Source organism: Lissotriton helveticus, chromosome 6 (genome assembly GCF_964261635.1).
Source record: "Lissotriton helveticus chromosome 6, aLisHel1.1, whole genome shotgun sequence".
NCBI lineage: Eukaryota > Metazoa > Chordata > Amphibia > Caudata > Salamandridae > Lissotriton > Lissotriton helveticus.
In genome coordinates this window covers 1,924,967,426-1,924,987,487 of record NC_136067.1, presented here as the reverse complement: position 1 = coordinate 1,924,987,487, position 20,062 = coordinate 1,924,967,426, and the positions used below count along the sequence as shown (strand labels likewise).

Sequence of the window (20,062 nt, the reverse complement as noted above, 5' to 3'; positions counted from 1 at the left end):
TATCTTTATCTAATTGTTCTATATCTGTCCACAATGCCCCAAATACCACACGATCATCAACTTTACGCACAATTCTCCACATATCGGGAGGTAATATTAATCCAAAAAACAAATCAATATCAGACAAAGTCATAGTACAAGAGCTAATGGCACCCTCAATTTCTTCATAAAAGGCTGTTGGATTCTTTCGTGGATCGGGCAATGCATTTTTAAGAGCCATAACATCTGCTCTATTCCAAGGAGTGTACACCCAATTATAAATAAAGCACCCTTTCGTGTTGACAGAAGTCTTATCATCACTTGTACCTGTTCCTTTAGGAGGAACATATAAAGGCGCGGCTTACCGCATGGGTTTCACATTTACAACATTCTTATCTGTTTCGAGCGTCGGAGCTAGTGCCATGTTGATTCGAGATGTTTGTGCAGCTGCGTCTGCTGCCTTTCTCTCCTCCCGCAAACGGACTGCTTCATCACGTAGTTAACCAAGCGTATGATCGTGTCAGCCACCTGGGAGAAGACAAAAGAACCTTCACGTAATTGCTTACAATCAGCTGCTTTATCATCTGGCTCTACTTCCACCGAATATTTCCTAAATCGCACCAGAACCTCTGCAGCAAATATCTCGGTGAAATATTTTTGTTCCCTTTCGACCAATTCTTAACAGTATCTAGAAGTTCAGAAGAAGTGATAGTACTACGATCGGCTTTACGCGCCGCAGATCTAATCTCAGAGGAACGTTCGGTAGTTAACATCGAGCGAGTATCTCTTTATCCTGCTCTGTAGGAGAGTCCTCCTCTGACTCATCAGGAGCAGAGGGAAGAGTATACGGAGGTGGACAAAGATCTAATAAGAGAGAATCATCTTGGGGTTTATTAAGAATAGGGTAAAGAGGCCTACGAATAGCGTATTTGCCATTTACCTGTAACTGACGCTCCCTATTTTCCCTTTCTTTAATTTCTTTAATCTCTTTATTTTTAATTTCTAATGCTTTCGCATGTACACTCTTACGTTGTTCTTTTTCAATCAAGGCCTGCTCACGCTTCATTCGTTCACGCACTTCTTTCTCCCACATTCACACACAGTCAAACATATCTTGCCTAGCCTTTTGTTTAAACATCCGTTGCTCCACATACTGAATCTTTCGTAAATCAAATGACCCCTGCATAGGCCAACGCAACTCAGGATCCTTACGGGTGTATTTGTACCACAATGTGCTGTACATTATGGACGAAATACCATACTTAATATACATGTCCCTATTAGGCGTCCCCTCCTGGGGGGCTGGTTGTGCTTCGTCGATTCTCAAATTGGTACCACTACAAAAGCAACACATCCTACAAAGTGTGCTGGAGACAGGCATGCCAAAAATATTGCAAAATATGCAGTATTATAATCAAAAGTAGCGCTTAAGGTACTCTTCGTACGTTGCGCCGTTCAAATAATCTTAAATAGAGAAAAATCTCCTCATTACCTGCCTAAATGTATTGCTACATATATTTATATATTCATATTCATAGGACGAGTTCAATATTTGGTCAATTCCATATACAAATGCCACAGTAAGCGTTTCTAAACTACCTTACCAATACAAGGCGTTAAATTTACAGCAAGTGCCGCAAAACGGCTCTTACCAATCAAATGGTGTCCAGGTTCCTACTGCCAAGTTCTCAAATCGACCAAGCGGTCACTGCACAGCGAATCAACAGAAGAGATTTCAGTCGAGGACCGGCGCCGCCTGGATGGCCAGATCAGAAAGAAAGGGAAAACGCCGTGGATGCCAAGACTCGGGTCTCCTCCGGCAGTGATCACGTCCAAAGCAAGATTCCAATCCTTCGTCTCGACCAGTCCTTCGGGCATCCGAGTCTCTGATGAGTCCCACGTTGGAAGCGCCAATTTGTGGTAGCAAGCCTCAGCCAGGCCTACTAGTGCAAGGGATTCGCCCTTCTCTGCTTAGAGTCCTTAGACCAATAGTAAGAAGTTGGCACAGAAACTGGAATAGAAAAGACAGAGTTTAGTAAACCTCATGAGGTGGAACTACATTCACACAACACCCTTCGGTATAGTATGAGGTAGCACACTGACTAGAAGGAGCTTGGTCCTTTTATACCCCCACAGGGGCTAAAATGAAGGGGGTACAAGGCACAGAGTGTTCGTTTCAAATACATAAACGGTCATACAGAGAGTGTGCTAGCAACAAGTGGGAAGGGCTGACAGCCAATTCTGGTGGACACATCTTCACAGTTTACAAGTTGGAGACAGCTGTATGCTCAACTGAGCATGTGCAAAACAGAGGAGACTAAATATATCTTGTCTCTAGGCAAATTTAAGAGCAGTTGACAGGAAGGTAGGACAGAGCACATGGCATACAAAATGGCCGACAGAAATACAAAATGGATTCCGTAAACGGACAAGATAATCTCTAAATATAAGATGTCTTCTGCTAATGCTTAACCTAATCATTGCTAAATTACCACAGAATGTGTGCTATCAGTGTAGGAAACCTTCTTATCTCTGCCAGATGCTAGATACAGTTCACCCCATGCAAATAGAAGTTCTTCATAGGAGGTGGAATAATGCACCAAATTGCCAAGAGCTCTGAGAAATGCTCTGGGCTTATCCGCGGGTTGGTTGACACTGTTCCACAGCAGTGGCTGAAGGCGACCAACCCAAGCAACCAATAACAGAAGAGGTTTGGCTGAAAGAGCAGTGTGTATTTTTCCAGGCCTAAAAATTGCACTTTATCTGTACTCAATCTGGTATATAATCACTGAAACTGTAGTTAACAGAAGTTATGGTTGACGGGGGGATAATACGGAGTACCACAATGTCCTAACTGGGTGCTACTTTAACATTAACTCTCACTCATGCTGTCATGGGTGAAAGATGTAAATGCAACATAACTAATTGACCTTTTTGTTGAGTCTTCAGGAGTTTGTTGATAGGTGGCCCTGAATTTCTATCATAATTGCACAGTGTTTGCTTGTCTTTTCCATATGGGTATTTCTTTAACCCCTCAAATGCTCATGACGAGCTCAGATCGTCCTGAGCCACGGTTGCGCTGTGCTCATGACGACGAGCTGAGCTCGTCATGACCGCCGTGGCGCTCACACGCGGAGATAATTCCCCTGATGTGCTGAACGTTCCATGAAAACGGGTGTGGTCATGACGATCTCAGCTCATCATGAGCACAGCGCCACCGTGCTGCATGACGAAACAAGCTCGTCATAAGCACCGGTGCGCTGCACGCGACCCCCTACCCCCAGCACAGTGGGGGAATTACCTCCGCGGCGAAGGGGTTAAAGCATATGTGAGTAAGGAAATTATTTTTGTTTTGTTTTTCCATAGAGTGTTGTCCTGTGTCATTATATAACGATTATATGAACGTTTATGGTTGTGCCTGTGGTATTGTATTATACTGATTGACATTTTTCATAAGTAAAAGTACAATTCCATGTTTGTTAATTCTTGATTTAATTACTTTTGACTTAACTGGTCACATTTGTTTTGATTTTGTTAATGTTCACATAAAAATGTGGTATTTGTCTTTAGGTACAAGAGCTATTGGTAAAACCTTATGGCCTCTTTATGTACTATGTAGATGTATGAGGAACTGATTCTGACTTAAGTGCAGTGTTTTATTTATTGTTTGCAAACAGTTGATGTTGATTGTCTCACGCAACATAAGTTAAATTGAGCTATACCTAAGTTGTGTCTCTCTGGCGTCTTACTGCTTCTTTATGATGCCTCATTCTTGAAACCGTGCCTTCAAATGTATTTTCATGAACCGCATAGTCCATGTTGCTCCATTCTGTAGCATCACAGGATGTGGGGTTTGTCCATGGCAGGCTCCGTGCATGTGTATAGTACCTCAAATGTGATATTGTGCCATACAGAGGCTAATAATTTGTGTTTGGAAGCATCAGAATCCGTTTAGCATCAATTTGCAGCATTGGCAAGGTTGGCTTCGCCCATGCCAGTCCGTAGTGTGGTATGTAGGGTCACAATTCTGTCTTAGTTTAGATATATAGCGCTTGCTTAGTGCCTCTAGGGAGACAAATATGATCGAGTTAGTCACAGAATATCTTATGGCGTATATATTCTAAAATCACATTCTATGTTGCACCATCTTGTAAGGTCAACTGGTGTGGGCACCATTTACCGGATTTATTTCTTGATATAGGTTTATGTCACCTTGTGTGCCGTAGAGTTGTTAATTCTTGTTTGCGCACATAATATCACATGATTTTGGAAGGATTATCCAATGTCAACAAATATTTACAGATACGTGCAGCAGTGGCACATTTGCATTGCCCACTTGATTTTTGCTTAATAACTAAAAAAAATGACTGACAAAATGCCTTGAAGTAAGATAAGGTACCGGTTGAAGCGATGCACCAAATCAGTTTATTTTTAACTGGCATGCTGCGAATCGCTATGTTATTTAGAAAAATCAGTGAAGATTACGCTGATGACCTACCCGAACCGTATCTAGCAAGCTAAAAGTGTGATATTTTAAGGCTATTTGGAGAAAAATCAGTCGGTGAGGGCATAGTGCTAAAGGGTATAGATAGGTGATTTCTTATGTAGTGAGACACACTTCTGTATATATAGACATATATATATATATATTATCAGTCTACATATATTGTTTTAACAACCAGAAACAGTGCACTGTAAAACACAAAATTAATTCCAAAAATGCAAGTAAAAATAGTAATTATTGTAATAGATAGAAGGTTCCGCTTTTTGGTTTGTACGTTATGAAGAATGCTTGGAGTAATCTCAGAAGGATTCTCATGTCTATCGTGAAAGCTGAGTGATGTAACCTTGAATGGTTTCCTGTGTACATCGTGAAAGCTGGGTGCTGCAGGGTCCATTTGAATTTCATGTACCACCAGGAGGTTGGGTGCTGTACCCACAGATGCATATCCATGTACATCGTGAAGGTTAAGTGCTGTAACCTCATGTTGACACTTGTGTACGCTTTGAAGACTGAGTGTTATAATATCAGATTGATTTTTATGTACATCATGTAAGTTAGCTGCTGTAATTGTAGTTGGATTCTTCTTAAGGCTGGGTGCTTTAATCTTAGGTTGTCTTGTGTAAATCATGAAGTGTAGGTGCTTAACCTCAGATGGATTCTTGTGTACATCATGCAGGTTGGGTACTGTAAAATCGTGTAGATCCTCACAAACAGCATGGATAATCCCTGGATTCGATGAGATGAGAGGGATTTGTAAAGTGACAGATGCTCCTAAGTGTGTCCGGGCACTAGTCAGTCATCAGTTTGTTTAATACTGGGCGAACGGCCATGTTTTTAACTTTTTTTTAAAAGTATGCTCAGATCTCCCCTCCCAAGGAGTCAGAGGAAGTGTATCCCACTCGAACGGAAGGAAGGGAAGAAAATGCCCTTCCCCCGGTCCTAGCCGGGAGAATTGGGGTACCTTTGCCAAGACCCTATTTAAGGACTGGAGGCTCCCCGCAGGGTAGTGGAACTGGATTCTCCTAGACGAGTAACTTGTGCCAATCTGATGTAGAGCACGACCAGTCAGCACCAGGATATTGATTAGGATTTGTTTACTGGCAGCCAGTGCAAAGTTTGAAGATGTTTCGTGACCTCTTTTCTCCGAGAAAGATTAAATATTATATAAATCATGCCGCAGCATTCTGGACTACCTGAAATCTTTGAAGATTAAATACTGTAATCGCATTTGTAGCCTTGTGTACATCATGATGGTTGTTTCCTCTATTTGTCTGTTAGAATAAGTGAGCTTGCAGCTGTAGCCAGCAGGCTTTTGCTTGCTTGGCTCAGTGATGGGAGTAACTTTAATTGGAAATCATTGTCAGTCACACTGAAATTAATCTGCCACCAGCGTGACTATTATTTGTTGCCTATTGATTGCAAGGGACAGTTTTCTAAATGTTCCTGTGGCACTGAAAACGTTTATTTGATGTGGTTTGTTCTGAAGTTAGAGCATGTAGAATACCCACAAGTGCCATCACTAAAGTTTATTTAATTCCTATTTTATTGCCTTTCTCACATTGCATAACGTTGTAAATATGTCATGTGACTGTGTAATTTTGTATTGCAATATAAACATAGTAAATAGACCAGTGTGTTGTTCAGTACTGTCCCATATACCATACTTTTTAGATGCTCCTGCTCCAATATTAATGTTCACTATTATGTTTGTTTCTAGGAGCTAGGGCCTCACAATATCTTATACTGTAATACATTAATTAAAATAAATGGAAATAGAACTGATCGCCATTTATTTTGCATTGTTTGTTTTCTTGCCGATACTGAATACGATAATTGAAAGGTTTTTACTAACCATTTGATATTTTACTTTTAGTCTATTGGAAACCATGTCTCATTACACAGATGAGCCGAGGTTCACCATAGAGCAGATAGACTTGCTGCAGCGGCTGCGACGCACTGGAATGACCAAACATGAAATCCTTCGTGCTTTGGAGACGCTAGACCGGCTTGATCATGAGCATAATGACAAGTTTGGAAGGAGGTCCAGCTATGGAAGAAGTTCATATGGCAACAGTATCAAAAATGTCCCAGCTTCTTCCTCTACAGCCACAGCTTCTACACAGACTCAACACTGTGGTATGTCCCCATCACCGAGCAACAGTTGTGACACTTCCCCTCAACCATGCACTACCAATCAGAATGGGAGGGAGATTAATGAGAGGCTGTCGACCTCCAATGGAAAGATGTCTCCCACTCGTTATCATACAAACAACATTGTTCCAAGATCCTACAGTTTTGAAGCTTCAGAAGAGGACCTTGATGTAGATGATAAAGTTGAAGAACTGATGAGGTTAGTAAAAACAAAACTTGTATATTACTCCGTAATATTGTCTGACAACTGGCTTCTTATCTAACTAGAATACATATTTTTTATTTAGCACGTACAGTGGTTAATAAAACTAGCTAGTGGTCTAAGTTAATTCCCCTCCTTGACATGTGATTTCCTGCTATCAACCTTAACTTTCTATTTAAAAAAAATTATTTAGGGGTTCTGATAGTAAATCATTTCCTTGAAGTTTAAGACCGTATTACTCATTGGCTCCCTAGCAACAGCATCAAGGCCTCTGTGTTCCCCCACCCCACCATTAAATAATAACTCCCAACTGTCTACTCATGATTATGTTGTTCTTTTGTATTCGGTGGGTTAGATTTAGGGGAATCTTTTTTCTTAGTGCATTCTAATTGAGTAACCACTCTTAGACTAGTCAGCTTGTATTTCCACACCTCTTAATATTTGCACAAAGTTTTTCTTTCAATATTAAAATCTGTTGCCTGCGCTCTCACACAGTTTTTAGGTGACGAAAATGGGCATACATTTCTCTCTGACGGCCTTCAATATACCATGGACTGTTACAGCAAAGAATCTTGCTCTTCTTCGCTGACGTTCGGCTAGCTCACCACATTAAGGGGATGATTAAGATAGTGGGGGACTCTAGTCCGCCCGCCAACGTAGTGGTGACTGGGACCGCCCGACTGAAAGGCGGCAGTCCCGCACCACGGATTACGATGCGACCGCCACCATGGGTGTCACATCCAACCTGTTTAACATTGCGTCAGGGGCTCTGGCTGCAGCACCTGCCGCAATGCTTAAGAGGCATGTCCTGCATTTCCCTGCACTACGTGGCAGGCACCACGCGGTGCCTGCCACTTCGTGCAGGGAAATGTAGGGGGTACCATGGGTACCTCCCCCCCCAGTGCACCCCCCATCACAAGGGGGACAGCAACGGGCCCCCGGAACCAATCCCCGCCAGCCTTTCCATGGCGGTTTCACCGCTATGGAAAGGCTGGCTTGAGCCAGCATTGTAATTTGGCGGACGGTGCCTGCTAGGCACCGCCACCATTTTCAACATGCAGGCAGGTCCGCCAGGCAATTGGAACAATTGCCTGTGGCGGAACTGTGGTGGGCGGTCTTTATGACCGCCAGAGTACCTGAACGATTCCCACTGCCAATATAATATGGCGGGGCTAAATTGCTGTCCGATGGCGGAGGGCCCGCCACCACATGGCTGGCGGTGGCGGACTCTCCGCCATCATAATCACCCCCTAAGCTTTTAGGTTTCGCCTGGCGATCCGCTGCGCAGCAGCATTCGCACAGGGCGAAAACTTTTGTTTACAAGTATGGGGCTTTGTACCGCCTCTCTGTTCCATTGGCTAGCTCCATAAATGGAGGCTAGCCATTGGAAGAGAGAGGCGTCCGTCATTGTCCGAGGCGATTCGTGGGCGTTCCGGCGATTTTTTTTCTCATCCTGCCCCTTTTAGCACGTCATTGCGGCGGTGGGCGGATGTTTTTTGGTTTTTTTTGGCCGTCATGTTTTGGTCATTTTCAAAGTGTCTTTTGCCGGAGTGGGCTGCGAGATTTAAGTTGCCAGGAAGTTGTTTCTATTTGCGATCAGGTAAGCAGCATTTTGTTTTTAATTTTTTTTCCTTTTGTACGTGTACCCTGTCTCATGTCGTCTCCCTGTTTGTTTTACGTCTTTGCGTGTCTCGTTGCTGTTCTCTACATGCCCCGTGTTCAACATGTTTAGCTTTCCACGGTATGTTTTCCCTTTGTACGTGTACCCCGTGTCTCATGTCGTCTCCCTGTTTGTTTTACGTATTTGTGTGTCTCTGCGGTTGACGCGCCTTCCCCACCTCCATCGGAACGGGCTGAGCGAGCTTCTTCAGGGAATGGGGAGGGCTGTAGTCTTCGTGTCTGATGGGCTGGAGGGGGAGAAGCTGTAGGCGGGGATGGTGGAGCGACTTGAGGGCCAGAGATGCCGAAGGTTGGAGGGGAGAGAAGCTGTAGGCGGAGATGGTGGACGGGCTGGAGGGGAGGGACGACGAAGCGTGGACGCTAGAGGCTGGTCTGGGGACATGGTGACGAGGGACGGAGAGGCTGGAGGGCTGATGGGGCGGCGGAGGAGCGCTGGCCGGAGGGGTGACCTCGGGCTGCCCCCGGTGTGCTCCAGAGACCTGTCCGCACAGGGCGTTTCTGGCTCGCCTGAGATGAAAGGCCGCCCTGCTGGCCTGCAGCTGGACGTCTGTCCTTTCATGTGGCCACGGGCTGCCTGTGGGCGCGAGGGGGTGTCGGGGGTTACAGACTGAGGCTTGTCGCTGTGGGGTGCGAAAGGAACAGATGTATTTTTGGATAAATTTAGTGCGAGGTAGAACCACGTTTCCTGCCCTGGGAGACCGCATGGAATAGGTGAGGGAGGGCTGGGGTGAAGGGACCCAGAGGCGGGGGAGACGAGCAAGGTGTGGAGAGAGAGGTGAGCGATCTGAGAACAGAAGGGCCCCTGGCCCATTAGAAGGTCTCTGATAGGCTTGTGTTTACCGGGTGGTTAGACTCCCTATGTCCCTTGTAAGGCCTCTGATAGGCTTGTGTTTACCTGGTAGTTATACCTTCCCGGTGCTGTAGAGACCCTCTGATTTGCAGGGTGTATGGAGCTTCCTCAATCAATTAGAAAGCCTCTGATTCAAGACAGGGCGGAGAGATCTCCCTCAGTCAGTCCAGAGAAGGTCGTTTGACAGTCTCGATCTGGGTGATAAAACCTCCCTAGTTATATCCACCGGCATAATCCGGACAACCTGGTTACTGCCATCTTTATCCCCTCGCCCATCTGCCCCAGCCCTACCGGCCTTTCAGAGGATCCTCGTCTAATCACCCAATGTTCCTCCACACCTCTGTTAACAACGCGTGTTTAAAAGCAGAAATGAAAGCGCTCTGCCAGGCGGCGACACCCTGGAACAATGTCAGGAAGGGGTCTTGGGGAAGTGGGGTCACCCCGTTGGAAGCGGAGGAGTGCGGTGATGTCATGGGAGCCATCTTGCATTGTTGGTGCTGGCAGAGGCCTGGCATGACGTCCCAGTGGTACCCACCGGAAGTGTGGGGCAGTGTGACGTAGGAGGGGTATTTACTGTGGCACTGGGATGAAATACTATGGTGCAGTCCTCATACTGACGCGATAAACTACTTATTCATCTGTACAAAACCCCAGGCGTGCACTGTCTCCTATAATAATTATTGTAATATGCTCAATCTAAGAATTCTGTTTATGAAATCATGTGTTCATGTGCTTCTAATCACTTTTAACACAATTACTCTGACTTTGGAAAGAAAAGCTTAACTGAGAGAGAAAAAATGTGAGAACATTGGAATTGTTGTGCCCGCATACTTCATGTTTTTTTGACTCTCAACAGATTATGGTAAATGGTGTGCTTGCTGCTTAAAAAAGCTTGGAATGAGTTTACTTCAACAAAGATGTCGAAATCATGGCATGTCTTGCCTATTTCTGCATACACAGGAACAATTATTTAGCAATTGCTAATGTTCTATGGTGAAAGTGCACCGATGCTGAAGAGTGGTGCAACTCCAGTGTGGTGCTGGGCATGAAAGCCACATATGGTTGAGGGTTAAATCTTGTTGATACTTGAGTGTGCACTTTATCTGTATAAAAGGCCCCCTATTAATGCTTCGGAATTAAGTAGTCATCTCTCCCCACGAACCTTCAAACTTGAGTATGCTTGAGGCGTATGATAAACTTCGAGACTATTTGATTCTGAAATCCAGTTTTACTGAGAATAGCAATTGCATGGAAGTTTAAGTCCTTAAGAAGGTATGGTCTATTTTGAGATCCGTATAAGGCGATGTGCTTTATCCCACAGCCCAAGAAGACATGTTTGGGATTGCGACGATCCTTATTAATGAAAAAGGGCTACTTCGAAGTTAATCACACTGCCTAAAGAACTGTGACAGACAGCTAAACTGTGTTCACCCTACAGTGATTTCCAAATTGGTGGGGCATGATTCTCTCTCGTGTTATGGAACCATTCTGGTGCTTGGTGAGTGCAGAGTGCAGATTGCGAGTGCAGCGTGCAGATTGCGAGTGCAGCGTGCAGATTGCGAGTGCAGCGTGCAGATTGTGAGTGCAGCGTGCAGATTGTGAGTGCAGCGTGCAGATTGTGAGTGCAGAGTGCAGATTCAGAGTGCAGATTGTGAGTGCAGAGTGCAGGTTCAGAGTGCAGATTGTGAGTGCAGAGTGCAGATTCAGAGTGACTCGAGTGATCTTACATTAGGTGACGCCAGTTTCCTGCTTACATTGAACACACCGTGGAGATTGGGGTGAGTTCGTAAAGGGCGGGGCCTGGATACTCCTTTCTCCGCCAGTGAATAATATATGTCCGGAAAAGGCTGTGCCATTTACTCAATACATTTCTATAAGATATATAAAAGAATTTGTCAAAAACAATAATAAAAGCTCTAACTTTTACAAAAGCGAAACCGTTGCATTGTAAATGCTTGTTTGCATTTGCCAGAAGAGGTGCAAATGATGTCTGTTTGTTTTTACAATGAAGCACTGTGGTTTGTGGTACCCGATCTCAGTTAAATCTGGGTTTAATGAATTTAACTGAACATCAGTGATATCAAAGGTCGTAGCCTGACTTGTCTTTCTGCAATCCATTAGATCTCGTTCAGATTCTATCAGGGACATCTCAGATCCTTACACTTTAGTTCCAATTGGCTTACACTGATTACCAGTGGAAAGCCCGCAAAACTATTTTCAGTGTTCCAAGTCTGTCTGTTCCACTGGAAAACACTGGAATGCAGTATTAAAATCTAATACTGTTTCTCAGGAATTGGATTAGCTAGAACTATAATTAAGCAACTATATTTAATAGTTATTAAAATCCAATTCAATTATGAAGTTTTATTTTTACTAAATGTTAAGGGAAGGTAGGTACCTTTTTATAAATTTACCTTTTTCCTTCCCTGAAGTTACTGGAGACTAATCTTCATTTTGCTCTTCCACTTCTGCCAGCTAGTAATTAACATTTGAATAAGTGTGAATAAGCCTTCTCTGTCACAGTCAAATGTTAGTTGACGCCTGGGCAGGGCCCTTCTTTTCTCTCCCCCGTCTGGCAGGCAGACTCCAATCACACAGTGGGTCTCTTTTGACATTATAGTGTCAATGCCTGCCTAACAGGTTTGCTGGCTTTACATATAACACTTGGGGCGCACTTCAAAGGATGGAAACAAAATGCCAAAACAGTTCTTGTGTATCAACTGTCTGGATGCTGGAAAACTCCGCTTTGTTCTATTAGACTTATGTTTCTGGGCTCATTGGGACCATTGGCTACTTCAACCTGCATTTTAGTATTAGATGTGGGAGGACTCTAGGATTATACATATCCAGTCCTCAGAGCTCAAGGTTAGATGTTTGACATCTTGAAGATGGCCAAATTTGGTAGGGTTAGCCCCGGGAATATTTACCCAGTTGGTTAGGCAATGGCCAGGGGTCATTCCCCGCAACTAGCTCGTGTAAGGCATAGATCAGGCATGTTAAAGCTACAGGAACCCAACAAGAGGCTTTTTTCTGCAAGTGTCCAGCTGATCAGTGGCAACTAGACCTGGACTGGAACCTCCTGTTGGCCTCTGTCTGCCCCCTTGTGAGTCTCTTAAGTTCCTCCCCCGAGGTCATTGGCTGCCTGTGGTAGATTGGGACTTTAATGACTAAAGTCAGAAGGTAAAATCTTTGACCAGGACAAACCTGGTTAGTGTATCCAATCCCGGTTCCATCACGATTAGCGTGCAAATGCACCCAAGTCCTGTTCTATAGCAACCTTTGACTGTAATTTGCACTTTGTGCTTCTTGGCGCTATTTATAATTAAAACTTTAAAAGTTCTAATCTACGGTTCCTCTTGTTGAATTTTTAAATCGAGTCTGGGCCGCGCATGCACTGCTCTGCGAGGCTTGCTGTAGTCAGGTAGGGACTTGAAGCTCCGCCCCTTTTTTCTCATTGGTTTGTATTCTCAGTGTGAGAACAGATAGACCAGCTTTTTGTAGGCCAACTGACAGGGCATGCGATTCTGCTACCTGTGAAGTAGAATCATCTAAACATTTAGTGTTTGTACATATTGCTTAAAGTTATCCTTTTCAAAGGTTCTCTGCACTGCAGCACAAGTGGCAGAATATGTTTGTTTAGTGCCCACCACTGGCTGTGCAGATCCTTCCGTACACACTCCTGTACTCATGAATTGGTAAAACATTAGGAGTTTGTGGAACATTTTGAGTGTATTGCAAAAATTCCTGCATGCGGACTGTAAGATCATATTCACATTTAATGTCAATAGCAGTTAAAGAAGGGAGACGGCACCCAGCGCAGGTGTAAAGCACTAGCATTTAGAATACTCGATTTTGTCACTGCCGTTTAATGTAGGTTTAGGAGAAACTATATTGATCTGTTTCCCATGTGCCAAAGGGTGCTCCTTTAACATGCCATCTGCAGCACAGTAAGATTTGTTTTCTGTTGGTGTAATCCTCCCCTCAGCAGTACAGATACGATCTGTAAGCTATAGTAGTGGCCTGACCTTTATTGTAAACTAAGCAAGTATAACCTTACGTACTATGAACAACTCTAAATATTAGGTTTTATTATCCCTAGTCTGTAAATATTGGTCTCTAACATGTCTGCTTCCAGTCCGTGTAAGATAGATGTTTGCTCTTTTATCCAAAGTTTTCAGAAAACAACTGATCAAATCATACAAGGACGACACTCGCTTAACATAATATGGCAAGTAACCTCTCCCGAAATGAATAAATCCCCATCAGGGCTTGTTCTTTTCTTAACATGTTTGGAAGGAGTTGAGGAGCCCACCTTTACCCTAACTGGATAGCTAATATCCGAGAAAGGTTACATTTTAGTACATAATTTTGAATTTTTTAAAAATGTATTTGATATCCTACTGTCACTATTCCAGGTGTTCAGTCAAGTCACCATCTGAATGTGTCATCTGTATATGTTATCACCCCGGGATCTTCTTGTAAAGTTATGCAGTTCCTACAAATCTAGTAAGACTGTGTATTTGGATTTACAAAACTTTATAATACCGAGGCTTAGTCTTAGCAGTAAATGTTGGTGTGCGTGGCTAGCTCACAGTACCACATCTAAACCCCAAACCTCACAGAGTTATAGATGTATCATTGTTATAAGCATTATTAGAATGCTGCCTAATACGAACAATTCAACGATGTTAATTGTTCATAATATTAAGGTTACTCCTATCTACCACTAGTTTATCTACGCTAAAGAGAGCATGTCGGGAATACCCTTCTGCCAGGCCTGTTGGCTTGACCTGTCCTATTACTTTGGTCCTATATGTCAAGAAGCCAGCCTCTGTGAATTAACAGATGCATCTGTCTGGGTGTGTATGCCTGCACACTCCCCTTGCATATCTATTTCCTTTCCAGGATGAAGGTTGGGGACAACAGAACAGCATCTCAGTCACAGCTCACAGCAGCATTTCATGATGACTCTGGCACAAAATTAACCTCTCATCAAATGCAACATAGATGCTGTGTCAATAGTAAAACAGCAAGCTTATCCCATTTTGCCAGAGGTGCAGAACAACATCTTTAATTAGTCTGGGGAGAAATAGTCATCTGCTAAGAGCAAAAATAAAATCAAACAAGGCATTGTGTCCTAAATCATACGACCCTGGAACTAAATATGGAGGCAACAGTGTCTACCAGGAATAGGTATGTGCATGGCACATTCGCACATTAGAGAAAACACTTGCAAACCACCATTAGAAAAAGATGCTAAGTTAAAACGAGAATCTAAAATGGAGACTGTATGTAAATCCTACAACACCCTGCCCCTCGTTGGAGAGCCAACTCATAAAAAAAATAAGCAATAGCACTGACTAGATCTGGAAAAAAAAGCATTGCATTTTACATACAAACAATTTCAACAGCATAGGCACATGCAGAAAGCTATATAAAATGGCAAATTAAAAAAAGCCCAATCTACTAAAAAAAATGAAGAAAAATGATTTAATAAAACCAAAAAGCCTATTAAAGAGTCTAGGAGAAATCCAAATTGAAATTTTGCATCTCCGTAATGTCCACATCGATCTCCAGGGTGTCGTTGGAGCCCAGGATTGAACCTGTATCCTCAGACAACACATCAACAAGGACCTGAAGAACAATACCCAAAGGACAAAGAGAGTCACCACCAGTCCATTCAACATTGGTCGAAGACAACAGTGGCAGGAGTGCAGCCATTGTAGAAGAAGCAGATGGCAGGAAACCAAAATTCGAAAGAGCATCTAGTATTGACAAAGTTGCTTGCAGAAAATGGAGCAGAGTCACTAGACAACACAACTGATGAAACTGCAAATGACATACAAGTTGATTTATGTCCGGAGAATGGAACAATGGCATAGCAATGCACAATTTAAGAGCACACTCGAAAGAGCACTATAGGCAGTGAAACACAGGCTGCAGTCTCTGAAACCACAGGGGTCGTAAGGACAGAGACCAGTTCCCATTCAGTTCCAATAACAAGAGCTCTCCAAAATACTGCCTCATGCATTCACGACACTGGAGGACCTATGGCAGTTCCATTACCATCAGGCCTTGTTGTGGGACATCATTGCGGAGCAACAAAAATAGAACGAAAATAGCATCCAGAAGAAACAGCGCTACCAGAATGCCTTCAAAAACGCTTGAAAACTATGAATGTACAAAAGACGGAATAACTCCAAGCACAGTTGGAAAGATAAAACAAGTCCAGACCCAACCACATTAAAAAAAGTATTTTTCTCCAGCGGTTAGGAGCATTGAAAATATTGTGTACCAGCTCACAGAAAAGCTGCTGTAATTCAGTCTGTAATAATCTTTTACCTCAGACAAGGAACAAGCCCCTTAAAGATCAAAGGTTGCCCATGCAGAAGTTAAAGTGACATCTCTTTAAAACAAGGCTTTCAGTCTGCTTAATTTATCAAAATTAATTTGCAAAATAGGGACCTCCTGCCACAAAGTAACTTCCCCAAAAGAATGTGTGGAAGGATATAGATATTCATACAGTAAATCGCAACCGGAGAAACAGTGACTACATAGGGGGTACCTGGTTTCATCCCACAGCAACTCTGATCATTTAAAAGTAAGTAGATCCCTGATCAAACATGAAAGAGAAATTCATGATTTCCTCACTGACCATCAGCCTGACGCCATGTTCCTCACTGAAACCTGGCTCAGTGAGGATTCCATCCCCGACATACTAGAAGCGCTCCCAAATAACTATATCATGCTATGACAAGATCGCACTCTAAAGCGCGGAGGTGAAATAGCCATCATTTTTCACCTATCCCTCAACTGCATGCTTGATAAAGTTCAATTAGGAAGCGCCGAGGCAGCCTTTTTTCAGCTTAAAGAGGGCTAATGACTCCGCGCTAATCTATCGCCCGCCTGGGCTGCCTACCGATTTTACAACGAATCATGTGGATCTGGCCACACAACTAGCCCTTAAATACACTAACTTTATGGTTCTGAGTGATCTAAACCTTCACATAGAGCAGCGTTTCCCAAACTGTGGTCCGCGGACTCCCAGGGGTCCGTGAGACATTCCCAGGGGGTCCGCAAGACTCGAGTGCCTGTCGTTGTAGTGAAAAATGAAACGCCCTTGCGTCCTCACAGCACACAAGAGCTGTGAATGTTGGCGCAGTGGCGGCGAGACCACAACAATACAATCAGGAGGCGGGGGCAGCGAATGGGCAGTCAGGGGGGCGGGGCCGCAGGGGGCACAGTGGCTGGGGAAACGAGTGAAACAGAAGGCAAAAGGGGCACAAAAACAAGAAAAAAACGAGTGGCACAGAAGGCAGAAGGGCACAAAAAACGAGGGAAAAACGAGTGGAACAAAGGGCAGAAAGGCACAAAAAACGAGGGAAAAACAAGTGGAACAGAGGGCAGAAAGGCACAAAAAACGAAGTGAACAGAGGGCAGAATGGCACAAAAAACTAGTGGAACAGAGGGCAGAAAGGCACAAAAAACGAGTGGAACAGAGGGCAGAAGGGCACAAAAAACGAGGGGAAAACGAGTGGAACAGAGAGCAGAAAGGAAAAACGAGTGGCACAGAGGGCAGAAAGGCACAAAAAAGAGGGGGAAACGAGTGGAACAGAGGGTAGAAAGGCACGAAAAACGAGGGAAAAACTAGTGGAACAGAGGGCAGAAAGGCAAAAAAAACGAGGGAAAAATGAGTGGAACAGAGGGCAGAAAAAGGGGCATCGACCACGTACAGGCAGCGGGGGAAGACATACAACAGCAGTCACAGACACAACAATGAAAATACAGACAATACAATAAAAGCAATAAAGCGTTGAAAGGCACATGTGTATAGGTTACTGTTACTTGGCAGGCAGATAAAATTAGATGCAGTCAGTATCAGCAGTAGGATTTTCGTGCTGCTGTCTGATTGCTCACTTTCCACAAGCCATTGGGTGAATTATGTGTGCTGTCAAGCTTTCATATTCAGACATATCAAGCTCTTATTCTGTGTAGCCTTTGCAGTTTGTTGTTGGCAAGGGACAGGGCAGTGGGCATCCTAACAGGAGAGGGTCATGTCAGGTGCCACGCGAGGCCTCTCTGAAATATGCCTTAACTGCACTGCTCACCCCTTGGTGGTAAAATGTTGTTCTGCTGTCTGTGACTAAAGATTATGTCTAACAGGGGTTTATGGTAATTGGCATAGCATTGTTCCATGATGTCGCTGAAACAATATGCCTCCTGGGCAGATACCTTCCTGCCATCTCTTGCACTTCCATGATGAACTCCTAATATAGACCTTGAATTTGCTCTGTACACTGGACTCATCGCTTTGTGCACTATCTTGTTAGAATTTTCACAATATTCGTTGCTCCTTGGGGCATGTCTTTATTGTAAAATGCTTCATAATTGTATAATATTTTAGACCTTCTTAAACTGTGAATAGGTAAAAATGCTAATAATTCACAATAAATTCAACCTTTTGCTGTAAGGAAGGGTCACCACTCCAAGGCTCTGGAATGAGAATGTAGAGGTGCTGCTATGGCTGAGAGCAGGAGAATTGTACCACTAAATAATACACTGCTGTATGCATACATGTCCATGCCAATAGACCCAATTCAGGCTGTCTCCCTCTTGAAATTGCCTCTGCTTCAAAAGGCGTTTAAAAAATAAATTTAAATTGTACAAATTGCTTGGGGGTCCCCAGCTTCCAGTAGTGATTCAGTGGGGGTCCTCATGAGTCAAAAGTTTGGGAACCACTGACATAGAGGATCACCTCAAGACTGAGGTACAAACCTCATGTAAAGAACTAGCCAGCCTACAATTAGAATTTAAATGTATGGCACCAACACACTGTGCGGGCCATCTGCTAGACCCCATTTTTACAAACCACCCGGGCCTTGTGGTAGAGCAACCGACCCCTGTCCCATGGTCTGATCACCACCTCATAGAATTCTGTATACCCTTACCTAAACCACACTCTGTAAAATCAGATACCCTACCCTCCCGCGTAGGAACTGTTCCAGGTATAACTGCAAGAGCTTTTCAAGTGCACTTCAGAAAACTCTACTGAGTAACAACATTAATATAGCCAGTGCCTCAGTAGAGAAGTGGATCACGGAAGCACTTGATGAGGCAGCCCCCTTGACCACTATCACACTTAAGAGAGGGTCTAAATCAGCGTCCTAGTTCAACAATGAGCTAAGAAGTGCTAAACAAGCCTGTAAGCGCCTAGAACGTAAATGGAGATTAGCCTTCTCTAAAGAAGCTAAGGGACCTTATAAAACAGCCGGGAGACCCCATGGTGGGTAGCTGTTGCGCCTTATAAATTCAATTACAAATACAAAACAAGTACCACTCACTTCTCAAAAAGAGGCGCTCTATGTATTATAAGGAGAAAATTGATATGGCAGAAACCTCATCCAAGGAACTGTATGCCACTCCGAAAGAGATTCATCTCTTGAGAGAACACTCAGGACACCGACCAGCTCTAAAGAGCGGTTCAATCTGATTGCAGATTTCTTCCTTCAAAAACATTCGAGCATATATAACTCTTTACCAGAGGGAGCCCGGAACTGCTCTACTGAACTAGAAGAGAAATCTAGTGAGCTGGGTTTTCCACCCCTGCGGGAGTTTCTCCCCCCCCACATACCCCCCGCCCTCCCCCCCCTGCAATAGAGCTCAAGGAAGTGGCTTTAAAAATCAAATCAGGCTCCTCTGCCAATCCAGTGGCACCCAACAAAATAAAGCAGGGCATTGAATTGATAATACCTCTTATACAGCAACTAATAGACGCACCCTTTAAATGTGGAGAGGTCCCTAGGTCATAAAAACACAGGACTGTTATACCTCTAAAAAAAACCTCTCTGATAACCCCGAGCTACTAGATAATCTCCGCCCCATCTCTCTGCTCCCCTACATCTCTAAAATCGCTGAAAAGGTTGTGAATAAACAATTAGTGACACATATCAACTTACACAACCTTCTATATCCTACACAATCCTGTTTCAGAGCATCTTTTTCAACCGAATCTGCTCTAGGTTTTGCAACAGAGACTATACGGAGACGGGTGGATGCCGGTCAGACGGTAGCCCTGGTCCTATTGGACCTAAGTGCCGCCTTCGACACGGTATCACATAAACCACTGTTGCAGCGTCTACAGATGTGCGGACTAAATGGGGTGGCACTACAGTGGATGCAGTCCTTCCTGGAAGACGTATTTTCCAAATTTTACAACACCCTCATTGATCAAAAATTCTGCCACTCTGTCAAGGGGTCCCGCTGGGATCTATCCTGAGCCCCACCCTCTTTAATCTATACATCGGTCTGCTGGCTGAGATCATGGACAATTTCAAGATCTCTATGGTGTCATACGCTGATGACGCACAGCTTATGGTGACCCTTGCGCAAGACTGTGGTGAGTCAGCATTACAGTTTTCTTCCGGTCTCAATAATCTGGCCTCATGGATGTCTAACAACTGCCTTAAACGGAATGGTGGCAAGACAGAGGTCATGATCGTCGGGAAATCCCCCTCCTTCTGGGGTGCAGCCTGGTGCCCCCAGACACTGGGGCCTTTCCCTGCGCCCAAAACAGATGTAAAGCACCTGGGAGAGTGGCTCGATCCTAAACTCTTATTCGAGTCTCAAACTTGAAAGGTGGCAGGGAGATGCTTTAGCACCCTGAAGATGCTAAAAAAAAACCTTAGACATCCTTCCT

General features: G+C 44.0%; 1 protein-coding gene across 19 annotated transcripts in view; it reads left to right on the top strand.

The window, feature by feature from the left end:
• HMBOX1 (homeobox containing 1) overlaps positions 1-20,062 on the top strand; it is a 480,822-nt gene that overhangs the window by 232,947 nt on the left and 227,813 nt on the right. For all 19 annotated transcript variants that reach the window (XM_078649894.1, XM_078649892.1, XM_078649900.1 and 16 more), the window contains one exon: positions 6,357-6,833. In XM_078649894.1, the coding sequence (XP_078506020.1) occupies positions 6,357-6,833 (477 nt within the window). The remainder of the gene's footprint in view (positions 1-6,356; positions 6,834-20,062) is intronic.